Source organism: Strongylocentrotus purpuratus, unplaced genomic scaffold, assembly GCF_000002235.5.
Source record: "Strongylocentrotus purpuratus isolate Spur 01 unplaced genomic scaffold, Spur_5.0 spur5_scaffold_2, whole genome shotgun sequence".
Taxonomy (NCBI): domain Eukaryota; kingdom Metazoa; phylum Echinodermata; class Echinoidea; order Camarodonta; family Strongylocentrotidae; genus Strongylocentrotus; species Strongylocentrotus purpuratus.
Genome location: NW_022145605.1, coordinates 14820347 through 14845132, shown reverse-complemented (window position 1 = coordinate 14845132; position 24786 = coordinate 14820347). Strand labels below are relative to the sequence as shown.

Genomic DNA, 24786 nt, shown 5'->3' with positions numbered 1-24786 from the left:
ATATTTTAAATCTTTTTAGATAAAAATTGACATTTTTTTGTTCTAAATTTTTTTTTCCCCCAAATTTATTTTTTTTTATTTTTATTTTTTAAATAAATTTTTGATGCAGGATATAAAACAAATATACCATGCCTTCTATTCGAGGTACTGGTTAAACTATGGGCCTCGGTGACTCCAAAAGTACCATTTGCTTCGGGGCTGCGCCCCTCAGCAAATAGTACTATTGGAGTCACCTCTTGCGCATAGTTTTAACCAGAACCTCTCAAGGCAGTGTATATTTGTATAATATATTTATATAAATATGTTTTGGAGTGAGATAGTAAAACTATTTTTGAGGTGAAAGATAGAGTAGTTCTATTCAACAAGGTGTAGACAAGTGGACTAATTTGACTCCTGAAAAGTGAAAAGTGTACCATGTTTTAAACTTGATGAACGTACATTCATGTTTCGTTTTTGTATCAGACAATACTTAACTTACCTTGAGCACCATTTTCCCCTAACCCATTCATAGCAGTGTATCCTTTGTGAATTATTCAACTATTAACAATGTGCTATCTGCGAATCAGACGATTTCAAAGTTATTCTATTTTCTAATATTATTTTCTCCTAAACAACCCAAATCTATGTAACATTGAACAGTCATTGTACTTGTCTCATGTTTTTCAGACCTATGTTGTAGGGTGCACCCATGTCATCAGCTACAAACCAATCAGAAGTGAGAAGTTTCTCTGCGGAGTTGCATCAGGTAAAGTGTGAACTTCAAACTGCAGTGTAGTGTTTCATTGTTCATTGTTCCCCATGCCAAATTGCGTATCAATCTTTTATTCTTTTTAATCAGGCCTGATAATCTCCAGATTTAAATCAGTTTTCTGATTATTGTTTTTTTTTTCCCAATAAAAAAAAAAATTTATCATGATTTTTTTCTCCAAAAATAGATATTTCCTGAGATCGATGCAAATCCGATTTAAAATACAGGGGGGGGGGGGCGGGAGGATGAGGTGTCTTTTTTCATCACCTTGCTTCACTTGGATTTCTAAAACTTTTTTAAAGCTCTCACTAACACCTCCTTTTTTTTTTAACTCTCACTATCAACTCTGTATAATAAGTTGATATTGTTATGCAATGGATGTCATTGGACCCATGATGGATACTCCATTTATATGTTACCGCAGTGTTCTACTTTGGGGATTCTGGATTATTATTGTCTTATTATTATTTACTATTATTCATTTACATGTAGTCGGCAATCACTCAAATCACAAGTACAACATTGATAACTTGAAGCACAATTGAAATATAATCAATAATACATGTAATAGGAATTAAGATTGTATTTTCTGCCTCATCTCCCAGGATGCTGGGGCAGAAAAAAGAAAAAGAAATTCCTATGACCAAAATGCTTTCCTATCCTTAAATTGAGGTACATGTACATTCCACACATGAGGCCGCTATCCATTTCCAGCCTAACCGCCCACGATGGCGGTCTCCTGCGGTCTAAAATTTATCTCTTTAGTTCAATGAAAAATATATACAAATATCCAATATACTTGTTTGTATGCTTTGTTATTATTAGACATTATTTGCTATGAATGTAATACTTATGTAAAATGTATAAGCTTGTAATTGTTATTTGAACTCAGAAATAAAATCAATCAAACACAACTTCAGAAAATTCTAAGGTCATGAATCTAGTATCTGTATAATTTTTTATCATTTTCAAACAAAACATAAAAAAGGCAGCTGTAACATGTTTTTTTTTCTTAGATCTGTATCATTATTGGCATCTGATAATCTGGAGGGGGGGGGCAAACATTACTTCTAAAAAATGTAGATATTGTAAAGAGAACTTTAATGGGGTTACTTTTTACCAATTAATTGGAATGTTCTGTTTATCAAATCGTCTTCTTATGACAGGAAAGTGGATCCTGAAGCCAGAATTCGTCACAGACAGTTTCTCCAGGGGCAAATGGCAGGCAGAGTCCAAGTATGAGTGGAGCGAGGGCGATGCGTCGGAGAACGTCCTACCGGGTCTCCTGAGGGCTCCAAGGCGATGGAGGAAGAAGGTCACCGCCAGCGGACATGGAGCCTTCCACAGCTGGAACATACTTCTCCATGTTACTAACCGCAACAATAGAGATGCAGTTTATAGAAGGTAAGTGCCCCTCCCCCTCCCCCTCCCCCACACCGTCTTCCTGTGTTTATCCTTAGAGAAATAGATATTAAAGACTTATATTAAAGAGCTACAGCTTTCAAATGTCTTGCTATTTGTAGTTTAAATTTTCTTTGTCACTTTTTTATTTTTCAAATTTTGTATTTTTCATGTAGTTTTTATATGGTGGTCATATGAATGATATGAAATTTTACATGTTGTTACATTGTTCAGGTAGATCTTTCTTGTCCATTTCATTATGGCATATGGTCTAGGCATGACATTAGAATTTACTAGTTGAACTTTTGACCCCATATTCGGGTAAATGTACCTGGGTGTATAATTCCCCCAGATGTAAATATATGGTATCTTGCAATCAAGAGGGATGTGATGGGCAATGGGGAAATTAGTGTAAGATACTTGTATCAGATAATATAAAGACAAAATCAAAAGGAATTTGGACACAAGCTTGACTATAATTTCCTCTCTCTCTCTCTCTCTCTCTCTCTCTCTCTCTCTCCATACCTCTCCTTTCCTCTCTCATTCTATCACTCCCTCACTCTCTCTTTCCATACCTCTCCCTTCCTCTCTCTCCATACTCTCCCTTCCTCTCTCTCTCTCTTTCTCTTTCTCTTTCTCTCTCTCTCTCTCTCGCTCTCTCTCTCCATACCTCTCCTTTCCTCTCTCTTTCTATCACTCCCTCACTCTCTCTTTCCATACCTCTCCCTTCCTCTCTCTCCATACTCTCCCTTCCTCTCTCTCTCTCTCTCTCTCTAACTCTCTGTACTTGCAGAGTTCTTGAGGCGGGTGGAGGGCAGTGTGTCAAAGGGACTTTCCCCATCAAGGAACCCGCTAGACTAGTGCCTTCGGTCACTCATGTCATCGTGGACAAGTGCCATGAGAAGGATGTTCAGTGTCTAGAAGAAAGAGGCATCCCTTGTCTCCTTCCAGAGTTCATTGCGGAGTATCTCTTTCAGGTAAGTTTCTATAAAGAATTTATCAAAATCAATATTTTTTTTTTTTTTTAATGTATTTATTTCTGTAAATTCTGGAAAAAAGATACACATTTCGAATTCAAATACATTCAACATTATGAGAAAAACTCCATTTGGAGGTCATAAATTCCAACATTATTATTTGTTTACGTAAACTCAGGAGGAGGGCCTGGTGTCTGTCGGTGATGAATGAACTGACCTTCATTCCTTCCTTTGCCCATTGTCTTTGGTTACTAGGCAACACATAGTCGGTAGTTTACAACTACCAGCCCATCATAATGTTCAATTTATTTGAGTCTATTTTCACCTCTTGAAATAAAGGCCCATCGTGATTCAAATATTCAACAGTTATTTATGAAATAATTATGATGTTGAGAAATCTTACACAAACTCATTATTTCTCTTTATCAAACAACATTTTGTTCAGCTAATAACAAAAAATGCCTGGCCTGTAAGCCTAATGCAAGCATTCCTCGATGATGTGTCATAACATGTTGTGTCACCCAGCTGTTCAGACTTTCCCCACGCTAAACCCAGCGATATTGATAAAGGATCGTCTCGTGCGTTTACCTTTCATTTTTGAGCAGGGGATTTCGAATTTGAAGATAAAATAAAAAACTACCAGAAACTTTGTGTACTGCAATTTTGGTAAAAATTACAAGTTTGATATTTTATCAATCCAAGGAAATTTACGGGAGCTTTTGTAAGAGTTTGGGACGCGAATGCCCTGAGGTTCCCCTCTGTTCTATTCGTTCGTTTATGTGTTCATTGCAGGAGAATCCGAACATGACCCAGTATCATGTAACCAGTGCACTGATGACTCCCACACAAACCTTGAGACAGACGAACGTCGTGGTATCTACAGTCAGCGCTAAGAAAGACCATGGTTTGTAACTTTGTATCCATTTGCATCATTGTGATAGCAGTAGTAAGAGAGTGGAACCTGTGTATAAACAAAAGATTTCAGTTGTTCTATTTGGTTGGGGGATTGCTATTAAAACGTGTTTTACTCTAATGAAATATAGACTATTCCTACTTATCTTCAAGTTGTTTTGATGGCGAATTGTGTAAGAAGAAAATCAGTGTGCTTCTTTCTTTTTTGACATGTTCAATTTCATTGAGTTTTTTTGTGTAAGTTAGTTTTCCTTGTTTGTTGAGGCATTACCAAATCTTTAAAATGAAAATTCTTTTAGCATGAACAAATTCTTTCTAATACCAACTAGAAATCCATGTTATATAAAAACATAAAAAATCTCCAACAGATGAAGTCTGTTTTCATTATTTTTGGTTACAGCAGTTTTGCTTGATAAGTCTAAAGCAGATTGCTACTTCAATGCCTGAAATTGAAACCTTTCTCATTTATTTTTTTAAAAAATTAGACACATTCCTGAAGCCAAACCCACGGGCAAGATCTCAAGGAAAAAAGATCAACACTTCAGGAAGAGAAGGAGATACCCCCGGATCGACGATGAGCATGGCAGAGGAGAGTACCTCCAGTGACCCTGGGAGGGGTGTGAAAAGGAAGCTTCACTTTTCGCCCAATCAGCTGAGGGAGGCACTGCAAATATTAAAAAAGAGAAAGGTATTTGTAACTATGATCAGATTTTGTTGTTGATTTCACAGTTTTTCAAGATTGACTGTCAAGCATCTACTACATCTACTACTGGTTGCTTATTTACCCCCATGCAGTGCAAATTCTCTCTCTCTCTCTCTCTCTCTCTCTTTCTCTTTCCATCTCTCTCTCTCTCTCTCTCTCTCTCTCTTTCTCTTTCTATCTCTCTCTATCTCTCTTTCTCTCTCTCCCTCTCTCTCTCTCTCTCTCCCTCTCTCTCTCTCTCTCTCTCTTTCTCTTTCTATCTCCCTCCCTCTCTCTCTCCCTCCCTCTCTCTCTCTCTCTTTCTCTTTCTATCTCCCTCCCTCTCTCTCTCCCTCCCTCTCTCTCTCTCTCTCTTTCTCTTTCTATCTCTCTCTCTCTCTCCCTCCCTCCCTCTCTCTCTCTTTCTCTCTCTCTCTCTATCTCTCTCCCTTTTTCTCTTTCTTCATACAGAGGACTTTCCAAAGCGCTGATTGAATATAGTTTGCCTCCTCAAATTGGAACAATAATATTTATTTCACTCTTACATTCTGGAGGCAAAATGCAATTACAAAAAAAGCAAAACAATATATCAATTGGTAAAGCTGTGAAGCAAAATTTATTTATAGGAATAGGACACACAATTTGCTTTGTGTACCAAACAGTAATTTATTTTCATTACGTAATGTGTGAGTCCATACGGCTTAGCTAGCAGTTAATATCTTTTCTGTGTTTTACTTTTGATTTTTGTCTTTATATTTAGCTCTCATCTCAGCACCTTCCTCTGGTACCATACACAATGCTGATCCCTAGACCTAAGAAAACATTCCAGGTAAGAGATCAAGTACATCTATTCTTAAGAAAGAATTACAGATTGTTCATCATAGTTGTGATAGTACTTAGAAAACATCTGGGCCTATATTAATAAAACCATAATTAGCTAGTTGTCAATTTATAATAAAAGCTATATTACATAGTTAGTTGACAACTAGGCTCAGTAAGGTTTTATGAATGAGAATTGAAGGTAATTTGGAAAGAATGATTGATTCTTTGCATTTGATACGCTCTCTCCTACTCTTACGGTATATATTTTTCCTGATTTCCTTCTTCTAGCTGCTCTCTCTCTCTCTCTCTCTCCCTCTCTCTCTCTCTCCCTCTCTCTTTCTCCCTCTCTCTCCCTCTCTCTCTCCCTCTCTCTCTCTCTCTCTCTCTCTCTCTGTTTTTATGGGGTTTTTTCTCTTTCTCTATCCCTGTCTCCTCTTCCTCTCCCTTTCCTGCTTATTTATGTTTTTTCTTCTTATTTTTAATTTTATTTTTTATTTCTTCTTCTTTTTTCTGTCTTGGCATTTATTATTTTCAACTAGTCTATAGAGAAGAAGAATCTTGCTCTTAGTACATTGGTGGAATAACTATTACTTTAAAGGCCATCTGTACTAGTTTGGCTAGGAGGGATTAGACTACCCAGGGTGGTCACTGACAGGTGGCTATCTCATTAACTCTGCTCTCAATTAACATAAGAAAATGGTCACAGATAAGGCATCTTTTTCTATGTAGAGGGAGCAAGTAGCTACAAGTAGTACAGTGGGGCTTTAAAGAAATACCTAATACATTCATTACACCAATAAGACAAATACTAGACAGAAAAGGAAATAAACAACAATTTATTTCAACCCCGAAATTCTCAAATGGCTAAGATTTTCACCTTATGAACCAAAACCTTATTTGGTCAGTTATCTGTCAATTGAGAGTCAGTTTGACTTGGATATACAAGTTCTCTCTCCTTTTCTATTTTCATCAGTGTGCTAGCCACGTCTGCCCATCGATCCCATTCTCAGCCAACATCTGTAACTCCATCGAGGCCAACATAGAGGAGTCCCATTGGTTAGATGCCCTGTCGTGTATAGGGTCCTCCATCTCCACCCTTCAATACCCTCCTCCGCACATGCTCTACAGCATCATGCAACACATCCTCCTGGTAAGTCTAAGGCGCCACGGATTTATTCAACTGACATTCGGAATGCATTCGGAATGCCCTTGTTAATCTTTCTGGAATGTATCTGGAATGTCCCCATTCTAGCCACATTCTCAAAAAATCGATGCGACCTGCGCCTATTGTCTAGAGAACAAAGGGGCATTCCAGAATGCGCACATTCTGGAATGCATTCTGGAATGCGCCTTTGTTCTCTAGACAAAAGGCGCAAATCGCATCACCTTTTTGAGAATTGGGCGATTAAAAAGCATGCCCGAGACGCTGGCAATTAATCAGAATTGCGTGATTTCAAATGCCTGCCAAAGTGACTACAGCGCGGCGCACAACAGGCTATAACATTCGTTCTCTCAACTTCTGATTTTCTGAAGTTGATAACAGCGGAAACACGTTGTCTCCTAATTGAAGGGAAAAAATATCTTGGAATTACGTTTCCATTTTCCAATAAAAAAAAGTTACGATCGCTTTATTTCTTAACCGTTAAAATGAATTTTGACGCTACGAGCTTGTTTTAATACAAGTATTTTCCTGCTCGAAAAAAGATTGCATTTATATAAAATAACTTGTTTGTCTTTTCTAATTTCTGCCGACATAGTGTTGGAATATGAATAAGTATCAGTTATATAGACAGCGCGGAGCACTTTTGGAAGGAGTAAGAGCTATTTTTATTTATCTTTTTAAACAAGGTATAACATTCGTTCTCTCAACTTCTGATTGTCTGAAGTTGATAACAACGGAAACATGTTGTCTCCTAATTGAAGGAAAAAATTATCTTGGTATTACGTTTCCATTTTCCCATAAAAAAAGTTGCGGCCGCTTTATTTCTTCCCCGGTAAAATGAATTTTGACGCTACGAACGAGTTCTAATACAAGTATTTTCCCGCTCAAAAAAGATTACATTTATATAAAATAACTTGTTTGTTGTCTTTTCTAATTTCTGCCGACATAGTGTTGGAATATGAATAAGTATCAGTTATATAGACAGCGCGGAGCACTTTTAGAAGGAGTAAGAGCTATTTTTATTCATCTTTTTAAACAAGGTATAACATTCGTTCTCTCAACTTCTGATTTTCTGAAGTTGATAACAACGGAAACACGTTGTCTCCTAATTGAAGGAAAAAATTATCTTGGTATTACGTTTCCATTTTCCCATAAAAAAGTTGCGGCCGCTTTATTTCTTCCCCGGTAAAATGAATTTTGACGCTACGGACGAGTTCTAATACAAGTATTTTCCCGCTCGAAAAAGATTACATTTATATAAAATAAATTGTTTGTATTTTCAAATTCTTTAAACTCGGTCAAACTATCATCATTCTCTTTCTCTCTCTTTTGTTGTTGTTGCCATTTTGCTTTCGTTCAAATCAACTGCGTGTCAAGTAAATTACACTACCCGTTCAATAAATGCAAGGGAAAAGATTTAACGGTGGAGGCAAAGGACGTATTTTACTCAGTGGGAACATCATAATTATTCTGTATTAACATCGACTTCCATTACGACTGGTTCCTAGGAAACCAAAAAATATCGATGGACGATGCTCCCCCCCCCCCTTCCCCGAAAGATTGAATGGAATATGAGACATCTGAGACTTGGCATTTATAAATTGTACTTAATTAAAATAAATGGGCAATCCAACCCTGTGGTGGAAATTTGCTTTAAAGGAAAGCAAAACAAATCAGGGGAAAACATTCATAAAAGTTTGAAAAACGATCCGATAAACAAGAACAGATAACAAAACAAAGGCCTTTGCGGGTTGTGAAAACAGCCATTAAATAACTGACCCCTGACTTGGTAATTCTTCTCCCCTGTAATTACTCTGACAATACGGTTTTTATGTTATCAACTTGATCAATTTAGCGAATCATTCATGTATGGACCTCCTCTATTATGAAACGCTTATCTCAGCTGCCTGGACCGGATCCCACAATAAGAGGAACAAACGAATGTAAAGGTGTAACTACTCTGGAAGATTACCGTGTTGAAAGAAGAGGATGTAGGCCCAAACGTAGGTCAAGCTACATGACAATACAAACAACCACTCTAACTTATGTACCTTTACGAGGGCATGTAATCATTTTAGAGCAGGTCTGAGTTATAGGTATAGCCACGAATATGAGAATTTTCCTGGGCAAATATGCTACCATTGTTAAAGGGGAAAAAAAGCAAGGCAACATAAAAAAAAACAAGTTTTCTGGCAATAAAGAAAAGCGAGTGCAAGATGAAGAAATTAATGTCTATTATCATTACTATTCTATTACAATATTGTAAGCATCATCATCGCCATCATCATCATCATTTCATGTACATGCCATCTACAGAACTGATCATGAAACGAAGATTAACAAAGTTTTATTGACAGGATATGTTGAACGAGAACACAGATGGAGACGAAGACAAATAAATTGAATTCTCACGAGGGATAACCAAAACAAGTCTAGCTGTTCAATGGTTATCCTGATAAATGGGATTTGTGTGTCATTTTATTCCATAAAATATATTTAGGCAATAGTGGTAAGATTGTAATATGGTAAGGCACACGACAAATGAATATTTCTAATTATGAGAAACAAAGTCGAAAGTATTCAAAGTATATTATTTTTGTTTTCGAGAATAAAACAATGTTCATTTCAAAATGCATAAGTTCCCCAAATAGTCCTATATTTGATTTTCACATTTAAAAGAAAGGGCATTTAGTGTAGATCATGGCATAACGTTGGTCAGAATATAGTTACAAAATGTGTCGAAAACCCATGTAAAACGAAGGCTTAGGCCTATTATGTATGACTCGGTTGATAATCGGCCGAGCTTTAGCACACGACAATCATAGACAATGGGGGAATGAATGGAGGTATCGACCGATCTTACGCAATTTGTATTGTGAGTGTATTGAAAAGGAAAGACGTGAAGCTTCAGCAAAATAAGACGGCAATTTCCCTCAAAAATAACAGACCTTATTTTTCGTATTGATGAACATTACTTATATATTTAGAAATAAAAAAAGTCTGAACTTTCATTTTTATATTTACAAAAGGAATCACGAAATTGACTGAATGAGGCGCAATGAAAGTAGAAAGCACCGCCAAATTTTCCATTACTTGCGATGTAACCGAAATCGCTCGAGAACCCCGTATTTCTTTATAGGGGCACATTACGGTGCGGGATCAGTCTAAAGGCCGATATTTTGTTATGCTATTATGTGCCATTTTTAGATACATGTATTCATATTACCGGACGTCTCGTAGTTTCACGGTTCAGACCTAGTGTTATCCATTACGACTGTCAATTTAAGTTCATGAGATAGGAACCAAACAAATATCAATGGATGATGCTCTTACCCCCCCCCCCCCCCCCCCCCCCCTCCTTCCCCCGACCACGAAAGATTGGTGGGGATTTGAAAGTTGGATTGATGACTGTATCTTAAAAATGTTGTAATCAACACCCAAGTTCGAACAGACCGCGATATTTATTGTTAAGTCGCCTATGTTCTGAGAGCGCCGACATGTGGCGGGAATGTCATAATAAACCTGTCATTATTTGAATGTCGTTTTGCGACTGGTCAATGGTGAGGAGCAATTATTTACGATGACAAAAACATTTGTGTATTACAAAATAATCCAACATTTTAGGATTGTAATACCTTTAATCTCTCTCTCTCTCTCTCGATAATAATAAATCCATCTCTATCTCGAATCAACATGAGGCGTCATGTCAATCAACACCAAAGTTTAAAACGCGCGTATATTTGATATTGTTAAGCGCCTTTGTTCTGAGAGCGCCGACATGCTTATGGCGGGAATGTCATAATAAATCTGTCATTATTGGTATGTCGTTGTTGTGCACGTGTCATGTTGTTGTCCACATGCCATGTTGGCGTGAGATAACTTAAAGCATACGGACTTTTTAGATTGGAAATAAGAAATAAGAAATCTTTTTACTTCTCATATATATAAAAAAAAGACTAAAATCAGATTTCACCACCTCATATGTCAACATTCACCATCTCTTGCATCCTCTTTCTTTCCCTCGTTCTCTCCGATTCCCCTCTCACTCAGTTATCATCTCTCCCCCACTCTCTACTGATCTATATATGACCTTCTCTTTTTTTGTTTTGGAATAAATAAGCACACCCTCTACAATTTTTATGAAATTCCGTAGAGAAATATGATATGTCATATTTTATTTATTATTGAAGAAGAAAAAAAAGAGATAGAATTAAAAAATTAGAGAGGGAAGATGAGGAAGGTGATGAAAAAAAAAAGGGGGGGGGTAGGATAGTGTGCGCTAAACAAACAAATGATACGCAACATATAAGCACAGACCACAAACAAAATTATGTCCGTCTCGGTTTGGGAATAAGATTATTCGAAACAACATACTTCATAGGTTTACATTAAAGCATGTGCTTTCCTTCATGCACAGACTCATGGAGGGGGGGGGGGAGCAACGGGGCCAGGCCGCTTCCTCCCTGGCCAAAAAAAAAAGACGGACCGCCCCATCCCTGCCCCCTAAAAAAGTTTAAAAATAAGATGGTAACCACAAATATCCACTCTCGCTTTTTATCTATAACAAGGATAACAGGATAACGGAATAGGGGCAGTGATGAGAGAGAGAGAGAGAGAGAGAGAGAAGCGAAAGCAATTAAATATCGAGATTCTGATATGTCTATTGATCTTTTTGTGGGTACGATGAAAAGGCACGAATGAAGTAGAAAGTTGGATTGATGACTGTATCTTGGAAATGTTGTAATCAACACACAAGTTCCAACAGACCGCGATATTTACGATTGTTACGCCTCTATTCTGAAAGCGCCGACATGTGGAGGGAATGTCATAATAAATCTGTCATTATTTGAATGTCGTTGTTGCAACCGTGGTCAATGGTGAGGAGCAATTATTTCCGATGACAAAAACATTTGTGTATTACAAAATAATCCAACATTTTAGAATTGTTATAGGCATACAGCCAATTTACACCTGTAGTCTCTCTCTCTCTCTCGATAATAATAATAAATCCAGATCTCGAATGAACACTGTCTCCTTCTTATCTAAAATGGGGGGTCATGTCAATCAACACCAAAGTTTAAAACACGCGTACATTGTTACGCGCCTTTATTCTGAGAGCGCCGACATAGTAGTGGCGGGAATGTCATAATAAATCTGTCATTATTTTATTTATAAATAAGCACACCCTCTACAATTTTTATGAAATTCCGTAAGTCATATTGTATTTATAATTGAAGAAAAAAAAAACACACACACACACACACACACACACACAAAAAAAAAAATCATTATTTATAAGAGAAGAAATTTAAAAAATAGAGAGGGTAGATGAGGTAAGTGATGTAACAAATTAAAAAAAATGATACGCAACATAAGTACAGACCACAAAGAAAATTATGTCTGTATCGGTTTAGGAATAAGATTATATGAAACAACATACTTCATAGGTTTACATTAAAGCATGTGCTTTCCTTCATGCGCAGACTCATGGAGAGGGGGGGGGGGGCAACGGGGCCAGGCTGCTTCCTCCCTGGCCAAAAAAAAAGACGGACCCCCCCCCCATCCCTGCCCCCCAAAAAGTTTTAAAATAAGATGGTAATCACCACAAATATCCACTCTCGCTTTTTATCTAAATGTATCATTTCATTAGTCCTCCGATCTTTCAACACCCACCATCTCTTGCATCCTCTTTCTTCCTTTTTGATCATTCAGATTCATCCGCATTTTCATGCAAAATATTTTCTTCATTTTTTCTCAATCTTTCTTCTACTCTTTTTACCATCTTTAATGAGGCATCGTGTCAATCAACACCAACGTTTCAAAACACCGCGTATATTTGACACTGTTACGCGCCTAATTTGTTCTGAGAGCGCCGACTCGGGACATTTTTGTGGCGGTCTCAATCTTTCTTCTACTCTTTTCACCATCTTTAATAAGCTGAAGAAAAGAAAGAAAATCAATTACAATATCACCGACGCTTGAGAAATAAATAGTGAGAGAAAGAGAGCTAGAAGCGAAAACAATTAAATATCGCTGATGTTACCGGAGTTTATGACAAAAATTAAGCCGTCGGAAAGAAATCAAAGTAAGTCCATTATCACCTGCGCTCGAGAAATGCAAAGAGCGACCGATCGCGGGAGAGACAGAAGCGAAACCAATTAAATATCTGTTGATTTCTATCAATTCTTATGGTGCATTCTATATCGAAACTCTTCCGGCACGCAATATCAAGAAGGTAGTCGCTGCCGATCGATCTCGCCTTTGTTTGGATGGCCTATTCATGGAGCATTCCAGAATGCACCCACAATGCGCCAATTAAGTCGTTAAGTACCGCATTCTAGGTACATTCTAGGTACATTCTGGAATGCGGATTAACAGAACAATAGATTCTGAATAGGGCATTCTACATGCATTCCGAATGCCAGTTGAATAAATCCGTGGCGCCTAACACCTTTCCAGTTCAGCCTTGTTCAGATATTCCAATCTTGCCGGGGATTAGCCCTTGGGCGTTTACCAGTCCCCCCATCCCTACATATATACTCAATTATCATGTATTTATCATTCTTTTTTGCATGTTTAAGTTACTATCATAATATTTAAATGTTTTTTTTTTTCTTCATTGTTGTACACATTTCACCCGGCTGTTTTTATGAGTTTCGTGAAAATAAATGTATTATTAACTTGGGACAGTTTTTTGCTGTAATAACACGTTATAAAGTGTAATGCTTCACAATTATATTTTTTATAACACAGGGATGAGTGAATACACGTAATTTCCATTCATTTAAAAGGTTAAATGAAAGATCCGGTTGACCATTTCATAGCCTGTAGAAGTAATTGATCAAAAGGGTTAAAAATGTATTGTTACCTCAGTCAACTTTGATTCTGCAATCACAGTGCACTCCATTCCAGAGCATTTTATCCAGTTGCCATTGGCGGGTGCACCCATTTACGTATGCTATCAAACACTGGCTTTGTAACTGTGTATCCATCTTTCACCTGGGAAGAGAGAAGCAATGTAGATAAAATGCCCTGCTAAACAACATACAGTTAACATCTAAATTATTCATACCCCTTGTAAGTATGATGGGGTTTTATTTTCTTCGTAACTTAAGAATGACAGGTGGAATCATGGAATGGTTGAATAAGGGTCTTGTTGAATATTTTTAGATCTTAGAATTTTTGATATGTCACATCTCAAGAAACATAAATCAGGACAAATCAATTTTTCACATACTTAAACAAATACAAATCTTGGTAAGGGTATGAATAATTTCGTTGTTAACTGTAAATGCTGTGCCATGCTTGAACCTATGACCCATCCGGCCTAACCACTCAACTACTAAACCTCCATAGTCTCGTCTTTTAGGTAGTGTGGAGTTAAAATGATAATACTGAGTACTTCCGCTTGAATAGTACTTATTTTTACAACCTTTAAAGTAGTCACACAAAGACGACTGATAATTATGGACAAATTATATATGGATGGGAAGATTTTCTCATGAAAAACATGAATGATTCGCTGAAAAAACATATAGATATCAGGGAAAGGCGTAAATACAATTTTGTGGCTAGACGTGCCTCGCATGTGACGTCACAAATCTTGACGCTCTACGGAGGACTGCTGAAGGCAGAAAAAATCTTGATTTCAAAATTAACATTTTTGAGAGATGATTACTGCGGGCCCCAAAGATATTTTGAAGAGGGAAGTTGTTATATTTGATCAGTAAGGCTTCCCCTTCGCAACGATATGAATTTTGCATCTATTCAAAACACTTTTGATTCTTCGGGTGACTACTTAAGCCTCAATCCAACTTGTCTTCTTTGATTTGTTTGATCCATCATCTACAGTGCCCGAGCCTGATGATCTGTCGTTCAGCAGTGCACATCTTAAAGCAGGTCCTATGTCTGCACAGTCCTGCCTGCTACGTGTCGCTACGAGGGCTCTACCTTGATTCCATGATCCAACCTCAAGGGGTCTTCAAAATGCCGTACCAATATGAACACTGGAACTTTGTGGATGCTGTCATAAGGTGAGATATGGAAATATCTTTGTCTACAAGACCTGATTGCACGAGGGTGGTTTGTAAAGTAAAAGGATCAAATAAAATAATCAAAATTTACCAAAATGTTGGTGAAAAATGGATTTTGTTCGCTTTATGAGAAATGTTCTCTTTTGTTTGTTGACTTTCTGGCCACCATTGTAATCTGTCGCGTGGGTTTTAGTAACTTTTGTGAATTATGAAATGTGACAATTTCCAACTTGATAGTATAGCTGATGACTCAAAGTCATCAAGGTTATAGCAGAATGTGGGAAAGAGTATTACTAACATTTTACAGGAAGAATTTGAGTTTTCTTTAACTGTGTTGAGAATTAATGTTTATTTGCTCTATCTCTTTATGTATGTACCTAATGTCTCTCCTATCCCCCTATGCTATCTGGTTGTATCTTTCAATCTTATACATGTATGTATATATGTTACTAATTTTTTTTAACGTTTCACATACTTTTTCCTCTCCCCCCCCCCCCCCATTTTCTGTCTCTCTTCTCTCTCTTTCTTCTCTCTCTCTCCCTCTTTTCTCCCTCTCTTCTCCTTCTCTCTTTTTTTCTTCTTCTCTCTCTCCCTCTCTCTCCCTCCCTCCCTCTCTTTCTCTCTCCCTCCCTCCCTCCCTCCCTATCTCCTTTTCTTTGTCTGATACAGGAGAGCCTTATATGGTCAGAATGTCATCCAGGATGTCAAAGAGCATGAGGATGAAGAGGCTGTCAAGGTTGCCATGGAAACTGGCGAGATGCTTCTACACTTCCTAGTGTCGTTGTTTGAAGAGGATTTCATGGCTTCTGCCAGGAGGTGAGCTAACAAGTTCTTGTGGATGATGACTGATAGTTTAAGAAAGAATGCAATCATTTTACAGGATAAAAATAAGATTTAACAAGGAATTCAACCTTGTGATAGATGCTTTTTAAATATGTGTACAACAATATGGGTATCACAAGTGTAGATATATGTTAAGCCAAGATCGTCGTTCTACTTTGTTTATGAGCTTCCAAAACTATATGAGGCTATCTTCGAAAAGAAAAAAATGTCTAAAAATTAATGATATTATTTCACCTGACTTAAAAAGCAGACTACTGTTTATACATGTAATATAGTATTACAAATATGCAATGGCATTTTGTTGAGAGAAAAAATCCACATTTATTCCAAGAATACAAATTTATATACATGTATATACTTATTTTCATCTGTGTTCTGTTCTGTTACTGTTTGATATATATTTTTATATTCATGATCATTATTGCAATTTGTTGTAACCAAACAGTGCGAATGAAGAGCCCCCCCCCCCCCCCATGAAAATGCCTACATTGGGCCCCTCCTGTATTAGGATGACAATCCTGGACAATTACTCCGGATAACTGTCCTCTGCGGAACTACCCTTGTAGCATCTACCCCCTAGGATAACTACCACTAAGGACACTACACTCTAGACACCTAGAACTGGATAACTATCCCCTTTACTTTAGAATTTACTCTCAGAGAACAGCTGGGAGGGGGGGGGGGGGGCGTAGGGCGTAGAGGGGATAATAGTTTTGGGGAAATTTGTCCCATGAGTTGATGACCTCTGTCTCTTTCTTTCTTTCTCTCTCTTTCTCATCACTCTAACTCTCCCTCTCTACACCTCTCCCTTTCTCACTTAAAAAAAAAAAATTTGATCAATGAATTTTTATGAAATGTCTGTATGTTTGATTTTTGATGTATGTCATTTTTTGTGTTATTTGAATTTGAATTGCAATTGTATTGTATCTTTGTGAAGTGGATGACAATTCAGCTGTTGGCTGCGATGATCTTTTTAATAAACCATTTCGATCTATCTCCCAGGACCAGTGAAGGTACAGAGAAAGAGAAAGGTCCATCCCGGTGCATCCTAGCCCAGATCCTGTGGCCATCTGTCATGGAGCAAACCTCCAGGAAGGTCCCCAACAACGTTCAGAGGCTCATGACTAAATTCATACAAGCAGTCAAGATGGCTGCCAAGTGTGATGATTGGGTAAGCCAGGGCCCTGAGGGGCGTTTCACAAAACTTGTCATCAGTCACAAATGATAATTTGTGTTATAAGCTACTGAAATCCTTGCTTCTGATTGGTTATCAGCAGATTTGTCACTAATTTTTGTTACTTGTCATTGGAAAAAGGCCTTGTGAAACACCCTCCTGTTTCATAAAATTTGATACCAATAACAAGTTACAAGCTACTGTATAAGCTACTGGAATCATGGCATCTGATTGGCTGAGAGCAAATTTGTCATAGAAATTTAGCAGTTGTTATTGATAACAAGTTTTATGAAACGGGCCCCAGGAAGGATATATGTTAGAATGGACAACTCTATCCTGTTCTCTAGCTCATGTCTTTTTCTCTCCCCTTTCACTTTTTCCAGGAACTTCCATAAGTAAATTTGTGCAGAAACGGAATTAAAGTACTTTTTGTTTTTCACGAAAGTTTTTGTTACGTGGGTCAGCCTACATTCCCACAGATTGATACACCATTCAAGGTTGGGCTTGGTGATACAATTGCTATCATTAAAATATGAAGGAAGAAATGTTTGCACAGCACACATTTCAGTAACAAAGTTACTAATTGGCTTGCTTTTATCACTAATACACTAGCTATTTCAAGTTCCATTTATTGTCTTTCTCAAGTAATCATTGTGGGGAAAAAAGCCAAAAAATGAAAAGGTTAAACTCCAACGGCATTTGAAGATAATTCTAATTTAGAACTTCCCTCAAGACGAAAAGGCTTGAAAATGTCTTTTAGTGGAAAAATAACGAGCATTAGTTGTCGAATCAACTTGAGTGTTAGCAATCATCTTCGTAATAATCTGATTTTCAGAACCTTGTTCCGAATAGTGGCATGTTTTGTGCTGCGCAAAGATTCAATCAGTTTAATTTTGGCCATTACAAGAAGTGGGTTATTGATGTAGACAAATGTTCATGTATCTTTACAGCTCATTTTATTTATGCTATAACCGAAGAAGTCGGTCAGCATGGTCAGTCAATAGTGCCTGACAATGAAGTTTAGAAGTCTAGAAAGTAAACAGGTTTCCTTGCATAATATGCTATCATTTAAATTTCACAGGTAAGACATACATGACATATTCATAATTCCTGCAAAGTTCTACAGAATTTGATGGTGGCTGCAAAAGAGACATAGTACCTTTAAAGATTGAAGAGAGAAAGAAAGATGAAAAAAAGATTGGTAAAGCATGTGAGATGTAGCTTCCTCGATAAACTTTGTATTAAAGTGGACTTCTTGTTATTACCATCCTAGGTGCCAGTGACGACTCTCTTGTCGACCCTGATGCTGATAGCAGCAGAGATCCACGTAGCGTTTGGAGAGCTGCCAGGAAACAAGAACTCAGAGAAAGGAAGGAAAGAGTTTGCAGAGGCACTAGCCTCAAGAGCAAAAAAAGGTGACTGTTGTAGGACATTATTTGATCGGAGTCAGAACGACATTAACTCTCTGTAGAGTGTGGTTTAAAGGCATTGTTTAACAATGTTAAATCTTGATAATAATAATGATAATGGTGGCTTCTTTCATAGTGCACATGTCCGTCATTTTGCAACACTCCTGGCGCTGCCCTGATTATTACCCTGCTTTAGCAAGGCGGCCATTACGGCGCTCTAGCATTTCAAGGAATTAATTCCTGCCAGGTACCCATTTACATCACCTGGGTTGAGTGTGACAAATGTAGATCAATGTTCTCCTGCCAAAGGACATTATTGCGCACAGCGGGACTTGAACCGCGGACCTTGTGGTTAAAAGTCCGGTGACGTATCCATGGTGACAGATATTTTTGAAAGGACCTTGATGAGGAGCCAGAAACAAATAACATGAAAATATATTGTTTCTTTGACAGAGGATATTCTAGCGACCAGGTCGGGTCAGGAGATGTTCCTCTCCATGCTGAAACCAAGCTGGCTGTGTATGGGTGTGGCAGAGTGTCTCCTGCATAACTACGATGATCAACTCCTGGATGGAGACCGGACCTTCTGGGTGGGCCAGCCACTGACCATGAGGAAGATTGTAAGTCCGTCTGAAAGTCATCTTCCACCTCATTTGATTTCCAAGATCTTCTTGAGAATCGAAGTCAACTTATTGAGGGGTCAGTTACATAAAGACGTAACTGCATTTTGGCCATTTTGAGAAAAAGTGGTTTATGTGTCACTGAGCACTTTGGCCTTTGTTTCACTAGCCATTGACTTCAATGGTGTGTTGGGTGGAGTTAAGTCTTTGTGTCCTGGAAAGCCCACATTTTTCTGAACATTTTGATATCAAATACTCATTTTGGCAAAATATGGAGTTACGTCTTTGTGTCACTGAACCCTCGATATAAACCTTAAAGTGACTCGGCAACATTGTTGAAGGTTGATGACAAAAATTGCTTAATTTTTGTATAGGCCACACCCCCGATTTTGACATTTAAAAAAAAAAAAACACTTTTTGTGGAAGTCGGGATTTGATCTCTTGCGTATAAATGTTGATTTGACTAAAATCACCGCCTTAGACCGCTCGGCCATCCCGCACTGATGCTAGCTTATGTAGTTTTTTTGTGATGTATACATTACGCCTCTCTCTTGTGTATTGAAATGGATTCAAAAAAGCGACTTCGCGTGCTGGATGCTTCGCGGCAGCTCCGTTAAACGGGCCCTTCTTTTACTTTTGCAATGCATTGGCACGAACTTAGAACAAGATCTATCGGCAGATGTTGTTTTTGGAAGTTTATTTTCGTCTTCATGTCAACAAAGCAAGATAAAATTGTCGGTAAGATGTTTGGAAATGTATAGTTATTGTACCGTTCGTAGATCTAGTCCCATATGTGCAAATTCGTGCTGGTTTTGACTTACTTTTTAATTTTTTTTTACTCTTTCGTCGCATAGGCCGCACCCCGACTTTTTGATATTTTCTCTTCCAAAAATACTGCGGCCTTTACACCGGCAAATACGGTATTGCTTCTACTGTACTAACCCTCTGACATGCAAAATATCCTGAAAAAATTCTCAAACTACAAATATATCTATGCTTTTCTTTGAAGGTTCCAATGTACACCCTCTAACAGTGATTAACAGTAAATTCTCCCAACCATTTTTGAATTTTCCCAACCGTTTTTCCATGAAAAAAAGACATAAAACAGGCTATAAAAAATTTGTCTACACATAAATGTCTGGAATGGAATGTAGAGCCATTTTATTGCTTTGTGACGATTTACATTCACCTAAAATGTAATTAAATTGTAATAATATAGTTGGGAGAATTAAGGAATCGATCAGATTAGTTTTTCCTAATTTGTACCATGAATGGTCCGTTTTCACTCAAATTTTCAGATTATCTTTAATTGTACATCTAGCATTGAAGTCACTACCTTAGCACCACTATTTCTCATCTGAACAATGTTACCCAGTCCCTTTAATACTGGTACAATGTAAGATCAAAGAAAACACTGTGTTAGAACTTCCCTCAGGATATAGGAGCTGAACCCTCTCTTTTTTCATGCTTTTAACTGGGTACAAATAGAATTAGCAGCAAGGTTGTCACAAATTCCAAAACCACACATATACATAGAGCCCCTTGGACGGGTAATCACTTAATCATCGACTGCAACAATTTGTTGTATAAAAATGTCTATGAAAATGACAAGGTGGATCTTTGAAAGCAGTTCATAGTTAAATACAATTTAGAAAATTGTAGCAAACTGTACGTTTCTTTTGGTTCTCAAGATAATTGATCAATCAGTTTGAAAGTAAATAATGCATATATTACCTTGGCTTACCGTTAAATTATGTGCCCAGGTTTCATACTACTTCTACCTGGTCCCACCTACTGCTGGTCCTGTCCAGAAGGAAGATACTGGAATGAGTAAAAGCAGCCCTCTCCAGACTATCAGGTAGGTTTCATCGTTTGCCTTGCAGAAAGGCACAAATGAATAGGCCTGGGGCCCATTTCACAAAGCTTTTTCTCAATGACAAATGACAAAAATCAGTGACAAATCTGCTGGTAACCAATCAGAAGCAAGGATTTTAGTAGCTTATAACAAAAACTGTCATTTGTCATTGATGATAAGTTTTGTGAAACGCCCCTCAGGGCCTCGTTTCACAAAACCGACATTCAACACGCATTTCAATGGTACCCTGTCAGCGAGTCCTTACAATGCTTTCGTGAAACGATGTCCTGGTTTGAGACAATATTTTTTGTTTGGGGTTCTAGCTCTCCAACTGTACAACCAGATATGAATGTTTACATTGATTTTTGTACAGGTTGGTATACAAGAATGCACTAAAGCCTCTAAAAAAATGTATTAATCATTAAAAGCACAAATACATTTTCAATGTAACAGATCTCACCCAAACTTATTTGTTGAAGCAAATTTAGATCTAGGTATTTGGACTGATGGAGTGTCAGCTGTCGGCAAGAAGGCCACAAGTGCTATGTATTAGCTTTGGCAGTATTTGTCTTCTTGCAGATAACCAACCAACAATATCTTTTTTTGTACTCAGTTGATTTAGACATATGACTTAGCCACTGTTTAGAGCCAGAAGGGGGTTAACACAATGGGTTTATGAGCCAATGCCCTTCTGGCTCCAAAATGACATTTCAATAGAGCCATATGCCATTTGTCTTTTCCTCTTCACAGCAATCAGCAGCTGACATCTAAGAATGGTGTGTTGTCACCAAAATCCTCACCCAGGAAGACCAATGTGAACCGCAAGAATCCTAAAGGTAGGTAGCAAATGGTTTTAATGTATTTTGTTAATTTATACACAATGGGGGACACTTATCTTATATTTTCTTTCTTTGTCTTGATCTGTTAAAAGATGCAGTAATGGAAAATCTGTGTTTCACAGCACAGGATTGGATGTTACATTTTAAAGTTGATGATAACTTTAATAAACATTTTTTCTTGAAGTACACAAGCTCTGCATTACTTTAATTTTCCCTAGATCAAATCAAGTTTATGCAAACCATGTGTTATTTATAATTCCTAAGTTGACCTTTGCACAGGTCAAACGATTTTGTGCTGTCCGAAACAATTCGTTGTAAGCCCAGCGGAAGCTACATGATTCTCCTGAAATCCAGTTTTCGTAGAAATGGCGGTTATATTAGATATGGAAATCTAAACAAATGACATCCTCCTGATTTAGGTTCTAAATAATGATCAGAATATTAACCAGAATTTTAGTGCATTTAACTCTTCTAGTCATATTTCTGTTCTTTGTAAACTTAGTCTGAGCCTTTAGTTAGCATATGAGCAAACCAAATTTCCATGTTGAATGACATTGGACAAATGAATATATTGAATTGAATTGAATTGAATTAATAGAAACACAGTTCCTTCCTGTCTGCTGCCTCAAGATCACTGGAGCAAAGATAGGTGACAATGAAAAGCCAGAGCTCGGTGAAGGATTAATCCTTTTTATCTAGGTGAATTCTTTCACCATTCCATTTAAAATTCTAATTTCCTGATACTTCTTGGATCATCAACCAATACAACGCATTTTTTTACATCCATTTGTAATTCCAGGGGAAACACCGCTCCATGTAGCATGCATCAAGAACAACATTGCCAGAGTTAGGGAGTTGCTGAGTGAACCTGACATCGATGTCAATGCCCGGGACCATGCAGGATGGACACCTCTACACGAAGCCTGTAACCATGGACACACCGGCTGTGTCGAAGAGCTTCTGAAGTTCGCTTCTGGAAAAGGAAAGATTACAAGTATGTGTAAATGAGGGTCATAGCAAATTGTGAAGCTTGCAAGTTTCTGATGTGGTTGACCTGTAAAAAAAAATATATTTCTAAAGGGTAGCGGAAAGGAACAAAAGTAGTGTATTTTGGTAAAGTCGGTAAATCAAATGAAGATTAGATTTTTCTTTCTTGATATAGCAGCTGTGGTGGTACCCAAAACATATGTCAACGACTCAGGTGGTTATCAAGCTCTCTCGTAGGGAGTTGATGCAAGGACTCAATATCCATTCCAACTAAACTACAAAATCTTTCAACTTTGTGTCTGGCATATCATTCAACTTTTGTTGTGTTTTTACTATCAACATTGTCCACTAGTTTGTCCATTTCCTGATCAGTCAACAACGCAAATCCCGATCCTCTTTGTTCATTCATAATGTGTTTGTATAGAAATTCAAAATATATCCAAAAAGGAACAAGACAACAGAAAAAATTTCACAGCTAGCGATATACACACAGTACAGTGCAGTACTACAGGGATGAGCTCTTATCTATTATGAAGCCCTGTAGAACTGTAGTGTACTGTGTACATACTGTGCCGAAGCCCAGGCCAGCATAGAAATTAGGACGTAACGTTTGGCACTTAGTACGCGCACAGCATTCCTGAATTTGATTGGTTGTCCGAGCGTCATTGCGCATACACTTCGCGCAAACTTTGACACGCCCGGTCATTGCCACTTGCATTGATGACGTCATTCCGGGTGCCGGGAATGTGTTATACCAAAAGCGCTATACCTGCACTCCAGCGCAGCGAGTGCAGACCTAGTATGTTTTCTGCACTCCAATGCAAATGGATGCTACAGTGCAGTCCACCGAATGTCACATGACCCGATTTGAACCAATCAGACTACAGAACATTCCTGGAAGTTGTATAATACCAATTATTAAAGTTCAAATTCAGTTGATAATTAATTTAAATTGCTGTTGATAATTGGAATCAGGTACTGAGAGTAGAAGCATGCAAACACTAGACTTGCTAGCAGCTCCATCTGAATGTGGGACCACACCCCTTCATGATGCGGTCACTAATAATCGTATAGAAGCGGTCAAGCTTCTGGTAGAGGCTGGAGGTGAGTTGACCTTCTAGTCAGAGGGCAGAAATTATCGAACAGCATAATTTTACCAAATTAATGAAATTTGATTTCACTTTTTTTAAAATCATTTAAAATTTATTATTTATTCAGCAATTTCACAAAAAATATAACAATGTAAATATGATTAAACAAATATTAAAGGAATGTCAATCATAAATGCACACTCTTACTGGAGGTCATCTGAGTGCATCAGTTGACTGCCGGGAAGAGGAAAGCAAACTTGATCACTGTAACCGTAATGGTCCCTCTTGATATGTATAACATTTCTTGAACAAAACAAGTAACAAAAAGAAAGCACAAGGAGAAAATCAAACTAATATGTATGATGACACTAGGTCATGACACGATACTGAGCATAAAAATGAGGAATTAACTCTGGCTTGAAAAATATTTGATTCTTTTCTTTGAAAATTTGCCCTTTCTACATGTTAATTTATCTGCACAACCTACACATGCCCAATGAATGAATTAATACAACATGATTACCATCTGTAATCAATTTTGTTATTAGAGTGTGGGCATTAAAAAAATTATTGTTATTAAGCTTGTACTACCATGTGACATCTAAGTTGAAGTTTTGATCACCCAGTTGGGCTAGTGATTTTTATGCCTCCGCTACAAAGTAGCCGAAGGGTGGAGGCATTATGTTTTTGGGTTGTCCGGCCATCCGTACGTACGTCTGTACATCCCGTTCTTGTGATCGCGTTATCTCAAGAATGGATTGATTGATTTGCGCCAAACTTAATTTGGTTTCGATTTCCAATAATAAATATCTTGATAATCAAACAGGCGATCGGCTTGTAAAAGTCATGGGGTTCCTGACTGACCTAAAGGTTTATAATTACCATTGCAGCATGAGCTAAATTCAGGATTTTGTTGCAGAATCTGAGACAAAGTTACCGGATCCCTTTAATCCATTTTCTTCTGTTCTGCTGTTATTCATTAGGGAGGAGTCTACTTACTGTTAAGAACAAGGCAGGGTCTACTCCAGGTGACTTGGCTAAGACAGACGCCATCAAGGAAGCTATTCTAGGTCAAAGGTCAGAGGTCAGCAGATTGCTTGTCGTTGACCAAGAGAATGAGAACAGTAAGTACCAAACCAGACTAAACAAATATTCAGCACTTTTACAACAACACCAAAATTAACATGATGTTAAAGTGCTTTCTCAAGACTTGTTAATGCTGGGAGAGAAA

General features: G+C 37.7%; 1 protein-coding gene across 7 annotated transcripts in view; it reads left to right on the top strand.

Moving 5' to 3' along the window:
- Positions 1–24786, top strand: part of LOC100890260 (SMC5-SMC6 complex localization factor protein 1) — a 43803-nt gene that overhangs the window by 6572 nt on the left and 12445 nt on the right. For 6 of the 7 annotated variants that reach the window (XM_030991761.1, XM_030991762.1, XM_030991760.1 and 3 more), the window contains exons 3-19: positions 667–745; positions 1915–2152; positions 2943–3126; positions 3919–4030; positions 4524–4726; positions 5481–5549; positions 6516–6692; positions 14556–14737; positions 15407–15553; positions 16583–16751; positions 18028–18169; positions 18617–18783; positions 20547–20641; positions 21389–21474; positions 22277–22471; positions 23440–23568; positions 24539–24679. In XM_030991761.1, the coding sequence (XP_030847621.1) occupies positions 667–745; positions 1915–2152; positions 2943–3126; positions 3919–4030; positions 4524–4726; positions 5481–5549; positions 6516–6692; positions 14556–14737; positions 15407–15553; positions 16583–16751; positions 18028–18169; positions 18617–18783; positions 20547–20641; positions 21389–21474; positions 22277–22471; positions 23440–23568; positions 24539–24679 (2515 nt within the window). The remainder of the gene's footprint in view (positions 1–666; positions 746–1914; positions 2153–2942; positions 3127–3918; positions 4031–4523; positions 4727–5480; positions 5550–6515; positions 6693–14555; positions 14738–15406; positions 15554–16582; positions 16752–18027; positions 18170–18616; positions 18784–20546; positions 20642–21388; positions 21475–22276; positions 22472–23439; positions 23569–24538; positions 24680–24786) is intronic. The other variant, XM_030991759.1, reaches the window with a different exon arrangement.